General features: G+C 42.8%; 1 protein-coding gene across 5 annotated transcripts in view; it reads left to right on the top strand.

The window, feature by feature from the left end:
* The first annotated feature begins 468 nt into the window (after positions 1 to 468).
* The window catches only part of LOC147596778 (erbin-like), a 115516-nt gene continuing 97669 nt past the window's right edge, over positions 469 to 18315 (top strand). For all 5 annotated transcript variants that reach the window (XM_086769514.1, XM_086769516.1, XM_086769515.1 and 2 more), the window contains exons 1-2: positions 469 to 657; positions 3673 to 3790. In XM_086769514.1, coding sequence (XP_086625640.1) covers positions 469 to 657; positions 3673 to 3790 — 307 coding nt within the window. The remainder of the gene's footprint in view (positions 658 to 3672; positions 3791 to 18315) is intronic.

Genomic DNA, 18315 nt, shown 5'->3' with positions numbered 1-18315 from the left:
AATAATTTAGATTTCCTATAGCTAAATTTTAATGCTTTGTAGAGGGTGGATTTTATTATATGAAGCAAAAATGTCGTCCCAGTAACCTTTGTAAAAGTATTGTAAAAACACAATTGCCACTTCAGAACTACTGCTTCAAAATGTTCTTCTTTTCTGCAGTGTAGGGATGTGTTGGCTGACCAGTTTACAGGCTAAATTTTTACTTCATCCTCTGGGCTCGGTAGGTCTTTTAACCACGCTTAATACCACTACAGATCTGTTGTGTTTAAAAGAAAATAAATAAATTATCTCTCTCCCCTCTCTTTCTCTCATACATGTGTATACACATATGCACGTATATGCAGGTATGTATACAGTTCTTTCTTTTTTAAGTATTTAGCAGATAGGGGAAGTTTGAGAAGCTGCCCACATAAGTATTTCTAAAGTTGGTTTTTAAATCGACCAATTTATGGTTTACAGTGCCTGAAAATGACAACAAAGCGGAATTTGTTTGTGCGACTGGTGCCATGCCGCTGTCTGCGTGGAGAGGAGGAAACAGTCACTACTCTTGATTATTCTCACTGCAGCCTGGAACAGGTGCCTAAGGAGATTTTTACTTTTGAAAAGACCTTGGAAGAGCTTTATTTAGATGCTAATCAAATCGAAGAGCTTCCAAAGGTATGCTGGGTGGTTTTCCTTTTAGTTACATTTATTGATTCTGTTACTTCATCAGCACTGTTGAAGATGATAGTGTCTAGCTTTGTGGTTCAACTTTTAGGCTGTAATTTGCCAAATACTTTTAAGTAAATGTTGGTCCCAGAAGAAGCAACCCTGGTAGAAGGAATGTTTATGTGTTCCAGCTTGACTAGTTTGCTGTACTGAATTGGGATGAAACTGCTTAAACAACTGATCCAGCCCAAGAGAGGTACCTAGCAGAAGAGTCAGGCTAATTTATTTCTTTGACAATGTCTGCTCAAATTGACTAACTGTATTTAGCAAATTGCTGCATTATTTTGTATCTCTGATACCACATGAAGATTAGAAGAAGTAAGATTAATGTCTTTTTCAGATCTCTGTGCCCACAAAAGACAACTACAGTCCAAAGTATCTATTAACTTGAAGTTCTGCTTTCTTTGGTATATGACTGAAGAGACTTTCTGAAGTATCTCAAATTATTTAAGTTCAAAAACTAGAGAGCTGAAATGCCACTTTGATTACATCTTTATTATAGAAATTGATATTTTTTGTTTGTTCTGAAATCTGAGGACAAATTGCACACTGAATTAACAGTATACTAGAGAAAAAATATGAAAATTTGTGCCAGTGAGACTTTTGGGAAGTACAAAGTGATCATTACAATAGAATTGTTTCCATTACTAGGTCCTACCTTGATGAAATTAAAGACTTAATAGTTAGATTGAAGACTTAATATTTAAAATTCTTTTGTTAAAATTGTGTGCAAATCTTCACTGTCATGTAGGATGACTGTAGAATGCTTTGTTAGATTTTTGGAAAATTTCCTATAACCACTGCAGATTTTGCTGTTTTGGATTTTTTGAAAGGTAAATGAAACTTATAAGGAAATACTGTCAGGTTACTATCCTGAAATTGCTTTATCAGAAGCCCTGGATTCTAGTGAAGCTGACTTAATCCAGCTGAGTGCTTTTGAAACTGTACCCTTAAATGCTCCTGTGAAGCCATCAATGCAAATCTGTATTTGTACGTTGAATAGAACTAATAACATATTAGTTAAAACTAGACATTTTGTCAGTCTGTTACAGTTTAGAACTTCCACTATTTTATTCTTGTCTCTTCCCAAGCAGATGTTTCTTTACTCTAGACTTAGATAATTTAGATTTTAGTAGCTTGCTTCTAAAGACTTTGTATCAGCCTTTGAGATTTTTTCAGATGATTTCAGAACTTCATTCTTGTCTCTCATTCTTCATTAAAGAATAAAATTGAATGCTTAGAAACCAGAATACAATACCTTTCTTAGCAAAAAATTAAATCTTCTCAACTCTTCTTGCATTAAATTTCTAATTTATTTCCCAAATCATAAATAAGCAAACATCTACCAATCTGATAATTCTCTAAAAAATTCCTTTTATTAATCTTAAAAGAGGAAGAAAGACTGTACTGTAGTGATCAAATTATATACTGCTGTCATATAATCAAATTATACAACAGTGGCAAATTATATGACTTCTTGTGTTTACTACCAGTAATGATGATCTACTTAATCACTGAATATGCAAACATTAAAAAACAAAAACAAAAAAAAAAGAACAACTACAAAGTCAACACCCTACAAAACTCCCCTTCCCCCCTCTCTTTTCCTCTCTTTTCCTTTAGGGATCTTGCAATTCCTTGTGCTACATTTGTTTTCACCTGACTAATCAGGGAAATTTCTGATGATTCCAGGAGTCCACATTATTGTTTTCAGGGATGAGTTTTAAGGATATATTCTAGCTCATCAAAGCTCTCATTCCCATATAATATTCTAAGGTAGCTTTAACTCTTTAGAGCCTTAATGATATCAACTACTTATAACAGGTGCACATTTATGAGGAACTGGAAACACCAGTAGGCAAGTTAAAGCTCATTCCTTGAGCTGTACATCTTGATAATTTGTCTGCTTTTGTTCTGATGTGGTATATGCAAACATTACATAAATGGGGCTTGGTCAGTGGTTTGTGGTTGAAATAATAGCCTTGTAAATGAGAAAGACCCAAGAAATTTCAGTTGAACTAAACCCACTGCTAGGACATTGATTAGGATAATTTTTTTTTAATAATAGAAGACTTCCTGGTTTTGTCTGATCTTTTCTTGGAACTTCATAGGAAAAGAACACTAAGCCCAGGTATTTATGAAAGATCTTATCAAGAATTGCTGGGAAAATAATATTTCATCATAAATTGTTCAGATGAACCTTTTCATCTACTTTCTTACAGATATTTATTTTGTACTATCTGTAAGCTTTGAGAATCATTTGAGGATTTTTTTCTTCTCTTTCAGTAACTTTACTTGCCCTATTTTGTCAATTTGTAAAGCTTTGGGTAATATTTGGATAATATTTGATACAAATTAAAATACATATATATATACACACACACACAGAGAAGAGATTATACAGTTTGCTATATCCTTAGATCATACTTTCACTAGTTTTCATCATTATTTTGGTGTACTTGAGCTAGGAAGCATGGAAGGGGAAAAAACCCCAAACTTATTGTAAGATATAATGGAATAAAATGTAAACTTTTAGAGAAGGTAAAATTCTGTGTTCCAGAAATATTCAACTTCTTAAAATGTTGGGTTTTTGTTTTTGTTTTTTTTTTTGAAAAAACGAATTAGTTCTGGAGTATCACGTGGCATATTTATTATGGAAAATATTTAGTGATGTTTGCAGGACTATGTGTAACTACAGATCACAATTTCTGAGATACTGGAAGGAATTTGTAGGAACTGTTAAGCATAACTGCTAGCTTGTTGTGACTGCAGTTTTTTGCTTTCCTAAGCATCATAAACTTAGTCAATTTTGAATAAAACTAGTTAAATAAATAAAGTTTTTGTAGCCAAAGACTTTAAATAGTCTGGCCTTCAAGCCATAAGATCAGAAGTTTAAAGGGATTAAAAGTAAAAGCTATATAGAGAAAACTAAGTCACATTGATTTTTTTTCTTTGTTTCAACAGCAACTTTTTAACTGTCAGTATCTGCACAAACTGAGTTTGCCAGACAATGATCTAACCACATTGCCAGCATCCATTGCAAATCTCATTAATCTCAGGGAACTGGATGTCAGTAAGAATGGTAAGTCACCTTATTATATTGGGGTAACTAAAAGGCAAATCACCACTGACTGTACAAAGATACTATTGAAAGTATAATTTCTAGAAGCTACATAGCTAGTGAATTTTAAATTACTATTCTAAATCACTGCTTAATGTAAAAGATGCTCTTTTATGATCTGTGATATTTGTTTTTAATTAGCTCTATCAAATTGATTTATACTTTGAGGTGAAAATATTTCTATATTTTTTAAAAAATGAATATACTTAAATTTAATACTTTTAGTGACTTTCCTCATGTTTCACAATACTGAAGAGAGTTTGCACAAGAACCTGTAAAATTTTACTGGATTCTCAGTTCTATTTGGTTTCATTAAAAAATTGTTTTCAGTTTATTTTAATGACCTGTCTGAAAACTGTAGTAGGACTTGGCTGCTGTGCTGTCAGATGGTAACCTCTGTTGCATGGGGAGAAGTAGTGACTATGGGCAATGAATGATTCACTTGTCTGACTTGTTACAAATCTATCGTTCTGTGTAAGTCAGCCTTTTATAAATTATGAAATGTTGTCAGCCAAGTATTGTATGCATGGAGTCTTATTAATATGACCTTTTGGCAAGTTGGCAGATGCGTGCAACTGTGAGGAAATTTAAATAACTTATTACTATGGTTTATCCTAATTGATGAGGATATAATAGTCTTGTCTCGCTTATTCAAAGTGAAGTTAGAGGACCTCTCCTTGAAATGTGTCGTAGTTCAGCCCCGATCGGGACCAGACTATGCAGTCTCTCTCTCACTCCCCCCACCCTCCGAGAGAATAGGGGGAGATGATATAAGAAAAAACGGCTCGAGGTTTGAGATAAGGACAGGGAGAAAATCCTTAAAGTTACCGTTACGGGCAAAACAGACTCGACTTGGGGAAAACTATTCATTTATTACTACAAACAGCAGGATAATGAGACAGAGAACAAGATAACCTCCCTCCACCCCTCCCTCTTCCCAGGCTTAACATTATCTCTACTACCTTCCCCCCTCCCGAGCGGCACAGGGGGGAAGAGGGAATGGGGGTTGCAGTCAGTTCATCATACGTTGTTTTACACCGCTGCTTCATGGTCGGGGGAAGAACTCTTCACATTCCTCCCCTGCTCCATGTGGGGTCCCACCCCTACGCCACAGTCCTTCCTGAAACTGCTCTGGCGTGGGTCATCTCTTCCACGGGTGCAGTCCCTCCAGAACGGCTGTCCCAGCGGGCTCTCCATGGGCCACAGCCGCCTTCAGGCATCCACCTCCCCCGATGTGGGGTCCTTCATGGGCTCCAGGTGGATCGCTGCTCCTCCGTGGACCTCCATGGGCTGCAGGGGGACAACCCGCTCCACCATGGTCGTCACCACAGGCTGCAGGGGAATCTTGGCCAGGAGCCGCATTACTCCTCCCCCTCCTTCTGAACTGACCTTGGTGTCTGCAGCCATTCCTCTCACAAGAAAAGTTCTTCACAACACGCTGGCAGATGCCTCTCAGAATCTCTTCACATCATCCAGCTCATCTCCTCTCCACTTCTTGCAGCCAGGCTGGGCCGAGTTGGGCCCAGTCGGCTGCCTGGCAAGAGGCCAGAGGGTGAGGCCTGCAAGGCCCATGAGGCCTGCGCCTCCCCCTCTGCGCCTCTGCCCCCGCTCAGCTTCTTCACATCTTCTCTTCTCCCTTTTTTTTTCCTGTTTTCCCCTTCTTAAATACGTTATCGCAGAGGCGTTATCACGGGACATTCTGCTACCAATCGGCTCAGCCTTGGCCAGCAGCAGGTCCGCCCTAGGCCCGGCCGAGTGCCCTGAACAAAGGGGAGCGACTTCTAGCAGTTTCCTACAGAAGCTACCACCTTAGGCCCCCCTTCACTAAACAAAACCACAACAAAATGTTATTTGAAAATAATATATAAATATACTAAAGATATTATCATATCAAATTAATTGTTTTATTTGGACAACTAGCTAATTATGACTCCAGAAAACTAAGTTTGCTTTATTAAGAAAGTGTTCCAGTTGTTGAAGTGTTGACATTCTCCTTTATTGTCCATTGTAGCCCAGTCTATACTTAAACTGTTAATTTATTATTTTTGCCTAATGAACACAGTATTTAGTGTGATAAATTGACCTGATTGTCACTGCTCTGTTCCTGGTAAAAGTGGATTAATCGTCCACTGGCCTTAAACTTTCATAGTGACATACAACAGAGAAAGAATCATCTTTTTGTCCTAGACTGAACTGTTAAAAGGATTAAATATTTCCAATGCAAGTTCACAATGCAGAAGACTTGAAAGCAGCAAAAGGGGTTTTGAGTTCTAGTGCTGGCAAATTCCTTAGCTTATGCACATAAATAGGCAGCTGGGCACTTATTACCTAGAGATTTAGTTGTCCATCCAAAATAGCATAAACTTTAGCTAAGCCTTCAGAGAGCTGCTAAAAGAGCACTTATTCCTCTGAGGCATATAAAGAGTTTAAGGAGGCAACAGCTGAATGATACACTATCTCAGTAAACTGTTGTGGTAGTTTAGCCCCGCTCAGGATCAAGCTGCACAGTCTCTCTCTCATTCCCCCCACCCTCCGAGAGAACAGGGAGAGATAATATAAGACAAAAGGCTCGAGGTTTGAGATAAGGACAGGGAGGAATCCTTAAAGCTACCGTTACGGGCAAAACAGACTCATCTTGGGGAAAACTATTCATTTATTATTAAAATCAATGCAGGATAATGTGGAAGAGAACAAGATAATCTCCCCCCAGCCCTCCTTCTTCATGGGCTAAAACTTAATGTCAATTATCTCTACCTCCTTCCCTTCCCCTAGTAGCACAGGGAGGGGAAGAGGGAATGGGGGTTATGGTCAGTTCATCACTTGTCGCTTTATGCCACTCCTTCCTCCTTGGGGGAAGAACTCCTTACATTACTCCCCTGCTTGAGTGTGGGGTCCCTCTCATGTGCTACAGTCCTTCGTGAACTGCTCTAGCGTGGGGTCCTTTTCCATGGGGTGCAGTCTCTCTGGAACAGGCTACCTTAGTGCGGGTCCTCCACAGGCCGCAGCCTCCTTCCCGCATCCACCTGCCCCGGCATGGGGTCCTCCACAGGCTGTAGGTCGATCTCTGCTCCTCTGTGGTCCTCCATGGGCTGCAGGGAGACAGCCTACCTCACCATGGTCTTCACCACAGGCTGCAGGGGAATCTTGGCCAGGAGCAGCATTACTCCTCCCCCTTCTTCTTCACTGACCTTGGCATCTGCAGCCCTTCCTCTCACAAGAAATTCTTCACAATTGGCTCAGGCAGATGCCTCTCAGGTTCTCTTCACATCTCATCCCCTCTCCACTTCTTGCAGCTGGGCTGGGCCAAGTTGGGCCCAAACAGCCGCCCAGCGGGAGGCCAGAGGGTGAGGGCCACAAGGCCCACAAGGCTCATGCCTCCCTCTGTCTGCCCCTCCTTCAGCTTCTTCACATCTTCTTTTTTTTTTTTTTTTCCTATTTTTCCCCTTCTTAAATACGTTATCCACTGGACAAAGGGTAAACTTCTAGCAGCTTCTTACAGAAGCTGCCACCGTAGCCCCCCTCTCTAAACAAAACCAACACAACTGTGATGCTTTGTTTTAGAATCATAGAATGGTTAGGTTTGGAAGGGATCTTCAAAGGTCATCTAGTCCAACCCCCCTGCAAGGAGCAGGGACATCCCCGATGAGATCAGGTTGCTCAGAGCCCCATCCAACTTGGCCTTGGATGTTTCCAGGGATGGGCATCCACCACCTCTCTGGGCAACCTGTTCCAGTGTCCTACCACCCTCAGTGTAAAAAATTTTTTCCTAATATCTAATCTAAATCTACCTCCCTCTATTTTAAAACCATTACCCCTCGTCCTATCACAACAGACCCTACTGAACAGTCTCTCCCTGTCTTTCCTGTAGGCCCCCTTGAGGGAAGACTGCTTTAAGGTCTCCCCGGAGCCTCCTCTTCTCCAGGCTGAACAGCCCCAACTCTCTCAGCCTGGCCTCATAGGAAAGGTGCTCCAGCCCTCTGATCATCTTCGTGGCCCTCCTCTGGACCCTCTCCAACTGGTTCATGTCCTTCTTATGTTGGGCATTCCAGAACTGGACACAGTACTCCAGGTGGGGTCTCACCAGAGCAGAGCAGAGGGACAGAATCCCCTCCCTCGACCTGCTGGCCACACTCCTCTTGATGCAGCCCAGGATGCGGTTGGCCTTCTGGGCCGCAAGGGCACATTGCCTGCTCATGTTGAGCTTGTCATCCACCATCACTCCCTAGTCCCTCTCTTCAGGGCTGCTCTCAATCCATTCCCCGCCCAGCCTGTATTTGTGCCTGGGATTGCCCCAACCCAGGTGCAGGACCTTGCACTTGGTCTGGTTGAACTTTATGAGGTTGGTGCAGGCCCACCTCTCCAGCCTGTCAAGGTCCCTCTGGATGGCATCTCTCCCCTTCAGTATGTCGACGGCACCACACAGCTTAGTGTCATTGATGAACTTGCTGAGGGTGCACTCTATCCCACTGTCCATGTCGCCAGCAAAGATGTTGAACAGAATATTCCTCCCCTGCTCCATCGTGGCAGGGGATACTTTAAGAATTTTGGAAAGAGTAATGAACGTTCAAAAGGAAGGATGAGTCAGCATTGTGCAGAGAATTGATTGGGCTCGAATACACTGCTTACTTTCAATAATGAAAAATGCTGCTTTTAATTCAGAAGGTATGCAGAAATCCTAAATTAAAGCAAATTATATAAATGTGTAAGAATACAGACTGTGACTAATAAAATTTTCAGTTTAAACTTTCATTTTACAAACATTTTTACATAATCTTTGGGAGACTTGTGGCGTGTATTCTTGAGCTCTGAAAATATTTTGATTGCCATGTTTGTTCCATATATGCTGGAAGGACAATTGTAGCAGAGGCCTGAGTGGAAGAATAGAGAAAAGCTACTCTTTTTATGGTGGTGCTGCTTTCGGGCAGGCCCTAATAGCTGCTCGCCCAGAAGTTGAGACCAGAATGAATAGATTAGCTGAGGGAGTATGTAACTAGTATGTAACTAAGGTTGCTTTTGTATTTGTGTAAACTGAGCCTGTGTGTTTGCCTCTGTATCCTCTACACTTGTAAGGGTACAGAGTGGGAAGGGTGCACAGCAGGCTGTAGTTTCATTTGTCTTGCAGCAAGAGGGATGTGGTGTGCTCTGCCTGTTGTTTGGAGAGAATTTTTTTTTTCTCCCATTCCCCACAAACTGAGAGATCCATCTGTAAACCCTTTCCTTTAGGGACAATCACCCATATGGCTTTCACAGGTCTCATATGTTAGTGATTTTCTTTCTCTGTGCTTTTTAGGAATTAATACTTTTTTTTGGCAAGCTGACTTAAAATGTTTCTGTGTGAGAAGAGGTGGAACTTGATTTGCAGGCACTGCCACTGCTGTCTAGCACTAATGATTTGAATAACTGAAGTTTGGGCATACTGCTTTTAGCATTTGATTGTGAAGAAAAATCCGCCTACGTGACTAGAGTATAAACAGCAGAGCAAACCCCCATCTGCAGTAGGGCTGAAACAGCAGTGTACTGCTGGGATGTCAGCTCTGGGATCCATTGCAGTGAAGGCTTCTGCCAGCAGCAGATGCAACTTGCACCATTTTCTGTAAATCCGGAATTGCCAGTATTTCTGAGTGAAAAATCTGGGAGAGTTAGAGATCAGATGAAATTCCTTACTTCAGCCCTGATATATGATCCAAAACTGAGGTTGATTACCTTCAGACTTATGGGCATTGACCTGAAATCCCTATATGACTTTTTTGGTATCCCCTTTGGGCATGTGCTGCAGCTGGTCTGGGTTCCTGATTAAACACCACTCTGTATGTTAGGCTAGTTAGCTGGTGAGTTTTTGCCAAGTAGAGGTCTGAATGATGAACGCTTTCTGCTTTTGGCTCAGGCCAGACAAGAATTTTAGATTACTCTTCCTTACCTTACTGACAGATTTTCCTTAACGGTCTTCCAGCTGTCATGTTGTGTCTCCATTTCTCTCCCCTCTTTCTTTCTTTTTTTTTTTAATAAAGTATTTGTTTTTGGTAGAAACTGGCTAGGGAGTTTAAAAATGCCTGAAATTCGGGAAAATGGGGAGGAAGAAACAGACAAGTAAATACTAAATGCTATTATGCAAGTCATATTTCTGTGTGAAACTGCACTGCAAAAAGAACTTTGCTCTCAATTCCGTTTGTGGATCTGGTAGTTAGAATTAAAGATCACCAGCAAATCACATTTTCTCCTGTTGTGCTCTGCAAATGGTCATAGTCCACAAGTGTGATGGTTTGTAGTTTTTTTCTAAAACAGTAAGAGTGATCTGTAAATCGGCTACAGCACTGAAATGGATTGGAGGTGATGGTTGTTATCATGTAAAGTAGGAAACAACAGGATGAAGAACCTGTCAACATGATGCTTCTTAAGGAAAGTGAGATAAGGCTGCAACAGACAAGATAACTCTCAAGTGATCCATAGCACTGTCTTCCTCTTCTATAATCCTTGAGTATCAGTGTATAAAGGAAGCAGTAAAAGACCCTAAAGGAAAATGGGATTTAGAAAGAAATGTGAATCTTGGTTTACAGTGTTCATTTGATTAGATGCTCATGGAGGATGGAGGGGGTGGCTATCAAATGGATTAGTTAGCACAGTCTTACAACAGGAGTGTGGAAAGATATGGTCACAGAGATCCTTGAGATTTGCTGAGCTTTCTTAACATGGGAAGAAGATTCAGTACAGTAAGGATAGATGGAAAGCAGAGAAAGAACAACAGCTCCTCTAATAAAGTGCTCTTTACAGCCCTTTGTCCTTCTCTCATATTTCTCCATGTCGTAGTTCAGCCCCGATCGGGACAAGACTACGCAGTCTCTCTCTCGCTCCCCCCACCATCTGAGAGAATAGGGGAAGATGATATAAGAAAAACGGCTCAAGGTTTGAGATAAGGACGGGGAGAAATCCTTAAAGTTACCATTACAGGCAAAACAGACTCGACTTGGGGAAAACTATTCATTTATTACTACAAACAGCAGGATAATGAGACAGAGAACAAGATAACCTCCCCCCACCCCTCCCTCTTCCCAAGCTTAACATTATCTCTACTACCTTCCCCTCCCGAGCGGCACAGGGGGGAAGAGGGAATGGGGGTCGCGGTCAGTTCATCACGCGTTGTTTTATGTTGACGCGGAAGTAACGGACACTGCTGACGACCAATATGATCAAGCAAATGCCAATTTATTGTTGTGAATATATCAAAACCATCACTTAGTTGCAGTTTTTTGTACTCCTTTTTGCAAGTTTTGAATACTTTTGTGAATAGATTCCGAATGATCAGACAGATTCATGCAGCAAAGCCCATCAAAATCCTGACAATCATGATTTTGTGCTAATAATAAAAAAAAAAAAAATCTATTGCTGATCTATTCTGTCACTAACCCAACTATGCCAAAGACACCGCTGAGCAAGAGGATGGTTATCAGCCGGGTCAGAGCAGAGAAGGGAGGCAGGCACAGCACCTTCAGCGCGTCCCCTGTTGTAAATAAAGTGTGCTCTGGGTCCGTCCTCTCCCCTTCGCTCCGAGCCACCTCTGTTTATACCCTCAGCAGATTCAGTGAAAGAGTACTGACTAGGTGTTGCTGCATGCGTGGCCAGCGCATACAACAAGGCCTGACTAGACGTTGCTGCATGCGTGGCCAGCACATGCAACAAGGCCTGTCAAAATATGTGCTCTGCAGGCTAACAGCGGTTCTGTTTTGTAAAGTAGCATAGTATATAGAATCTACATCAGTTAACAGCGTTAATAATGCCGATGCAGTTGTATTTATTTGCTTAGCAAGCCAACAGTCCAATTTATTTAGTGTAGTTAACGCCTAGGCACTTGCCACACCAGGTGTAAAGACTGAAGCAGCAATAATTTCACCTGGTTTCCAAAACTCTGTATTATCTTGGCAATCAGATTCAATGCTATGTATGCTTCGTTTAGGTCTTTTATGCTGTCTGGATTTTGATATGTGCTCGCATGATTACATCATGCTGTGTCGTTGCAATGTATCGATCTTAAAGCATTTACAATCATTACCCCTCTAGAAACATTAGCTCTTGAATAGTTAAAAAAAAATAGACAGAAGTCCATCTTTACTGATCCCCAAAAGTTTCATCTTTTGTAGTTTTAGCACTCAGCACTCGTGGTTGCTGCTGTTTTACACAGAGTTGCCGTCCTACCGGTATCTGGCAGGTCAACCAAACATGTTCTGAAATACCCGCAGATGATACAGACAGGGATCCACTTGTTTACTGCTCCTGTAAAGACATAAGCGTATCCCTTCCCCCATGTTGTAAGAGGGAACGGTCCTTCCACTTATACAAAGCTCGACTCAGACAGGAGTATCTGTTAACCATGTCAGGGGCGGGGGGGTGGGGGCGCCTGGCGGCGGCTGTGGCCCCAGGCATATAGGAGGAAAGAAAACTAAAACCCGAGGTTTAAGACAAGAATAGGGAGAGATCCTTAAAGCCACCGCTACAAGCAAAACAGACCATCACTAAAACCAAAGCAGGATAATGAAAAAAGGAACAAGACAACCTCCCCCCACCCCTCCCTCTTCCCGGGCTTAACACCATCTCCACCTCCCTCCCCTGCCCCCTGAGCGGGACAGGGATGGGGGGCGGGAAGAGGGAATGGGGGTTACAGACAGTTAATCACGCACCGCTTTATTGATATCAATGGTTTAACTGCTGCACCTACAGCAGCAGCCATGACTGTAGCCTTTTCTTGTTCTAACATTCGCTCGGCAGCTTCCAGCGGTTGCCCTGTACTAGGTCCTTTTGGCAGCACACTAAGGGCTCTCTTAGTTTTTTCATTAGCATTATTAAAGGCAAGCATATCTAAGAACTTTGCTTTCATGTCATCATCCAAATCAGGGTGAGCCATAATTGCAGTGTGCAACCGATCAATAAATTTCCCATATGGTTCTGTGGGACCTTGCCTTACTGACGTAAAGGCAGGTCTGGACTTTTCATCGTACACCCTAGCAAGCGCTCTATAAGCCAAATCTTGGCCCAGTTGTAATACTTCAGTAGCAAATTGTGCTTGCCAATCAGATCGTGTGTAGGGTCCCGCTCCCATCAGCATTTGAGTTTGCACCCCGAATAATGGATCACCCTGTTGTCGAGGCGATGCAGCTGCCCTATCACAAGCAGCCTGCCAGTACTGAAAGAACTGCAGCTGCTGTGACAGTAGCAAAAGCATCTGGACAATCATTCTAATATCATAAGGAGCTAACAATGGTGACAAAAAAAATATGCTGCAACACAGATTGAGTATATGATGATTTTAGCCCATACTGAGTAACTGCACTTTTAGCTTCCTTCAATATTTTCCAGTCTAATGTTTTCAACACACTTTTCCCAGTATTATCAGTCACAACTGGAAATGCCATGGGAAAAGGCTCTCCTTCTATCATGGCATCTCGAATCACCTGTTTCCACCGCGCCATCGGATTCAAATCCCCGGCCCCTCCCGCCGGCGTCCCTTGCAAAGGTGCAAAAAGACTGATCTCACCCGATGCTCCGTTCGGAACGAATAGGTTGGACGCTGGCAGGTCTCGATGTGGCACAGGCGAAGGAGTTGACAAGTTTCCCAGCGACGCTTCTAGGCGAACCTCTAGGGCTTCCAGCCTTTTTAGCGTCTCTTGCAGCTGTGCATCCTTCAAGACGGATGAATGTTCATCCCCCTCTTCCTCACGCCATGGTGGCAGGGAAGAAGGTGGTAACGGGGGATAAACCAGAGCTGTTGGTGCCGGCGAAAAGGCTCGTGACTCTGAGCCTGCGCTGGCGCAGCGTGGCGGGGTGCCTGGCGGTGGTACATCTGATGGTGGTGAAAAGCCTTTGGCAGTTTTTCCCTCTGGTGCCCACATATCTATAGTTATAGGGGCTGTGGCTGCATTTCCTGGAGTCCTTGCTGGGGCTCGAACCCCCCCACCCTCAGCACGAGCCGGGGCAGTGGCAGGGCTCGTTAAACCCGAAAACAGCATGCTAGTAGCGGAGGTGGACCCGTCGGCTGGAGTTAAGGCCGCAAAAGCAGATGTGGCAACTGAACGCTTGGCTTTCATGCTTATCAATGTTTCGTTAATTAGCCTCCACACGGTGGAGAGTTTGCTCGCCTCCTTTGATACTTTACTTATTTCATCCCACAGTTCTTTTCCTATCTTTTCCCATGTCAGGAGTTCAAAAGCATCATCAACTGTGGAGATTAATTCCCTTTTCTTTGCCCACTGCAGCAAAGCTTCTAGGATGGCCGAGTCATAACTCAGTCCTCTCATAGAGAGCATATGTTGGAGGAGCTTAACCACTGCTGACTCCTCTTTGGTCAGTGTGGACCCCATCTCCTCCCCGGCCGCTCGCCTGGCCAAGACGAGATTCCCTCCGTACCTTTTGTACCTTTTTGCGCTATAGCGACTTCCCGAGTGCCGGGGCAGCACTCGCCTTCGACCGGCTTCCGCCCCCTCTTCTTTTCCTTCTTCGGTTCCGTCGGGATGTGCAACGCCGATCTGAGAGTCCCTGTTCGGGCGCCACCTGTTGACGCGGAAGTAACGGACACTGCTGACGACCAATATGATCAAGCAAATGCCAATTTATTGTTGATACATCCCGGTTAATATAGCCCTTCTAATTCCGTATCATGCGCAAGCTCTCTACTAATTGGTTAACTATATCATGCACGCGCTCCTAGCTAAAATATGATTCGTTAAGTCTCTATGTTCACGCGCACGGCTCTCTCCACCTGCACCCTGCTTCACATTCAGCCCCCAGTCACATATGCCAGCTGTTTTCCTTCTTCTCAAGGTTGCTTCATTTACTTTCTCACAGGAAGCTTCATTACTTTCTCACAGGAAGCTTCATTACTTTCTCACAGACGGCCTCATTATTTTCTCACAGGTGGCTTCAGTACTTTCTTACAGGCAGCTTCAGTACTTTCTCACAAGCGGCTTCAGTGATGTCCTTGAGGCCTACTGCTCATAAACATAACAATTCCATTCGGTCTGGATTGTTCACTAAGTGCCCCTGGTACTCCAGGTATCCAACAGTTTTACGCCGCTACTTCGTCGTCGAGGGAAGAACTCCTCACATTCTTCCTCTGCTCCATTGTGGGGTCCCTCCCACAGGCCACAGTCCTTCGTGAAACTGCTCCGGCATGGGTCATCTCTTCCACGGAGTGCAGTCTCTCCAGAACGGCTGTCCCAGCGGGCTCTCCACAGGCCACAGCCTCCTTCAGGCATCCACCTCTCTAGGTGTGGGGTCCTTCATGGGCTCCAAGTGGATCTCTGCTCCTCCATGGACCTCCATGGGCTGCAGGGGGACAACCCGCTCCACCATGGTCATTACCCCAGGCTGCAGGGGAATCTTGGCCAGGAGCCACAGTACTCCTCCCCCTCCTTCTTCACTGACCTTGGCATCTGCAGCCGTTCCTCACAACAGGCTGGTAGATGTCTCTCAGGATCTTTTTTTACATCTTGTTCACTTCTCATCTCCTCTCCACTTCTTGCAGCCAGGCCGGGCCGAGTTGGGCCCAGTCGGCTGCCTGGCGAGAGGCCAGAGGGTGAGGCCTGCAAGGCCCACAAGGCTCGCGCCTCCCCCTCTCTGCCCCCGCTCAGCTGCTTCACATCTTCTTCTCCTTTTTTTTTTCTGTTTTCCCCTTCTTAAATACTTTATCGCAGAGGCGTTATCAGGGAACATTCTGCTACCAATTGGCTCGGCCTTTGCCAGCAGCAGGTCTGCCCTAGGCCCGGCCGAGTCCACTGATCAAAGGGGAGCAACTTCTAGCAGTTTCCTACAGAAGCTACCACCTTAGGCCCCCCCTCACCCAACAAAACCAGAACACTCCAGTGTCTCTGCCTTCTCTCTTTCTTACTTGCTTTTTGAATTTGCTTTCTTGGTGAGAGAACTGAAAGAATACTAATCCAACAGTATCCGCATGTTTCTTCAATGCAGGAAGTATATAGCTGAGGAAAAGTGAGTGTCTGAAGATTGTTGTATAGTCAGTTAATAAATGCAACTTCCTATCATCTGCTAGAGAGGAGTAGTCTCCTAATTTTTTTTCTGTCTTCTGAATCTGTACTACAAACATTTCATGCTGTCATTCGCAATTTCCTGCTCTTTTGAATGACGACTGCCACTTATCCATACTGAAGTGTTGAGTGAGGTTGGTAAAGACTGTGCACACTGTAACAGTCCTGGCTCTAAGAACAAGTAAAATTAAAGTAGTGGGCTCCTTCATTGTTAGCTTTCTCACCAGTTGCATTTCTGTTGTTCATTTGTTGTTAAAACTGTTGCTGCCTCTTGCCCAAGGCATAGTCAAAGGAGAGACTACTGTAGAGTCCTCTGATTATATACAAATCATGCTGATTTAACTTGTCTGTATTTGGATAGGTAATATTTTATTTGGCTGTTCTTCTGAGAGTAAGTTTACATTTACATTCTTCTCTCTAGCAGTTATGCTGTGTGTTTTACTTTCTAGATAGTTATCACATACTTAAGTCATCTGTATTTCAATAAATTCTTGACACAGGCAGTGGAAATTAATATTAGTATTAAAAACATTAATTTTAACATGTTGAACCAGAGCAATCTTTCATCCAAGGACCAAGCTAAGGCCTAGTAGTATGACCATCTTTCAGAACAACTAAGCTTAGAGAATCTCTCTGTGCAATTCAAACAGCAAAACTAATGGCACAGAGTGAATCTGAAACACAACTCTGACTCTAAGGAAGAGCTTAGCAGCAGTTTACTATGATTATTGTAGGCAAAGTTATATCATCAGCAATAAAGGAGTCTTGACGTACTTTTTAGACAATGGAAGACTACTTCATACAAATTGTCCATAGCTTCATCTATACAGGCCTCTTATGTGCTAGATTTTTTCTGCATCTGCCATGGTTCAGGATTCTGTGTCACGTTAGATGCTTTCCATCTGCATGTTTGGATGTTCTTATTTGGTGAAAGAGGCTTCTTACTACAACTAGAATTAAAATAATACATATTTAAATTTCTTGGAAATGTGTTTCTCTTAATACAATGACTATATGACAGCAATAGGTAAGATATATTTTTAGTCTTTCTATGGTACTTTTCTAATCTTTCTTTAAACCTACCTTTAGACTTGAAAAATATCACTGCTTACTTTCCAGAAATGGAGCTTAATTACATTATAAGTATTATCTTTTTAGTATTGATTCTGAACTGTGAGAGTGATAGTGAATTGAATCAATAACCCCTGCCTTCTCCTCCTGCTCGCTGGCATCACTCCCTACTTTGCTGGCTCCCTTTTGCTCCTTTGATTGCTGCTCGGTTTCGTTTCCATGATCGCTGCTCAGGATGGGCTGTATTGGGACATTGGGACATTGGGTGGTGAGAAATCGTGCATTGTCCATTTTGTATATTTTAATATCCTTATATTCTGTTGTTATTGTAGTTTTTCTTTGCTCTTCTAGTAAACTGTCTTGATCTCAACCCATGAGTTCTCCTTCCTTCCCAATTCTCTTCCCCATCCCACTGGGGAGGGCGAGGGTGAGTGAGCAACTGTGTGGTGACTTGGGCTAAAACACAACACAGACACAATTGCATGCAGTAATTGAAAGATAAATAGCTAAGATTCATTACTTGAGAAAACAGTTAGGTTAAACTAACTTAGTTTTACCAGCATATGGGTTTTTCTTGAAAAAAATAGTGTATTCTTAATACAAGTTGAAAGATTGCAGTATGAAGGTGATCACAGGGCTGGAGCACCTCTCCTATGAGGACAGGCTGAGAGAGTTGGGGCTGTTCAGCCTGGAGAAGAGGGGGCTCCGGGGAGACCTTATAGCGGCCTTCCAGTACCTAAAGGGAGCCTATGGGAAAGATGGGGAGAAAATTTTAGCAGGGCTTGTTGTGATAGGACATGGGGTAATGGTTTGAAAATAGAAGGACGTATATTTAGATTAGACATAAGGAAGAAATTCTTCACTGTGAGGGTGGTGAGGCACTAGAACAGGTTTTCCAGAAAAGCTGTGGATGCCCCATCCCTGGAAGTGTTCAAGGCCACGTTGGATGGGGCTTTAAGCGACCTGGTCTAGTGGAAGGTGTCCCTGCCCATGGCAGGGGGGGTTGGAACTAAGTGATCTTTAATATCCCTTCCAACCCAAATATTTCTATGATTCTATGAATGTTTGTTATACTTAAGATGAGTTGATTTCAAACAAAAACACCGGTCCCAGGGTATAAGAACAATGTAGTGATACATTGCAAAAACAAATGCGGATGTGATAACCATGTTTTTATTTGATTTTATTGTATAATAAAGATTGAGGTGAAAGTCTTGGGCAGCAGAATGATTTCTTACTGACATGGCGGATACCTGTCTTCTGTTTTCATGTTCTGTTTTGTCAGCTTCTGACAAATACAAATTTTGGCAGATATCTGGGTTGCAAATTCACTCAGGCATTTTTGGAGATAACCTTAGAAGATGAGGAGGTTACTTATTGTTTTAA

Source organism: Chlamydotis macqueenii, chromosome W (genome assembly GCF_036417535.1).
Source record: "Chlamydotis macqueenii isolate bChlMac1 chromosome W, bChlMac1.mat, whole genome shotgun sequence".
Classification (NCBI taxonomy): Eukaryota; Metazoa; Chordata; class Aves; order Otidiformes; family Otididae; genus Chlamydotis; species Chlamydotis macqueenii.
The sequence above is the reverse complement of the archived record's forward strand: the minus strand, read 5'-3'. Positions and strand labels throughout refer to the sequence as shown.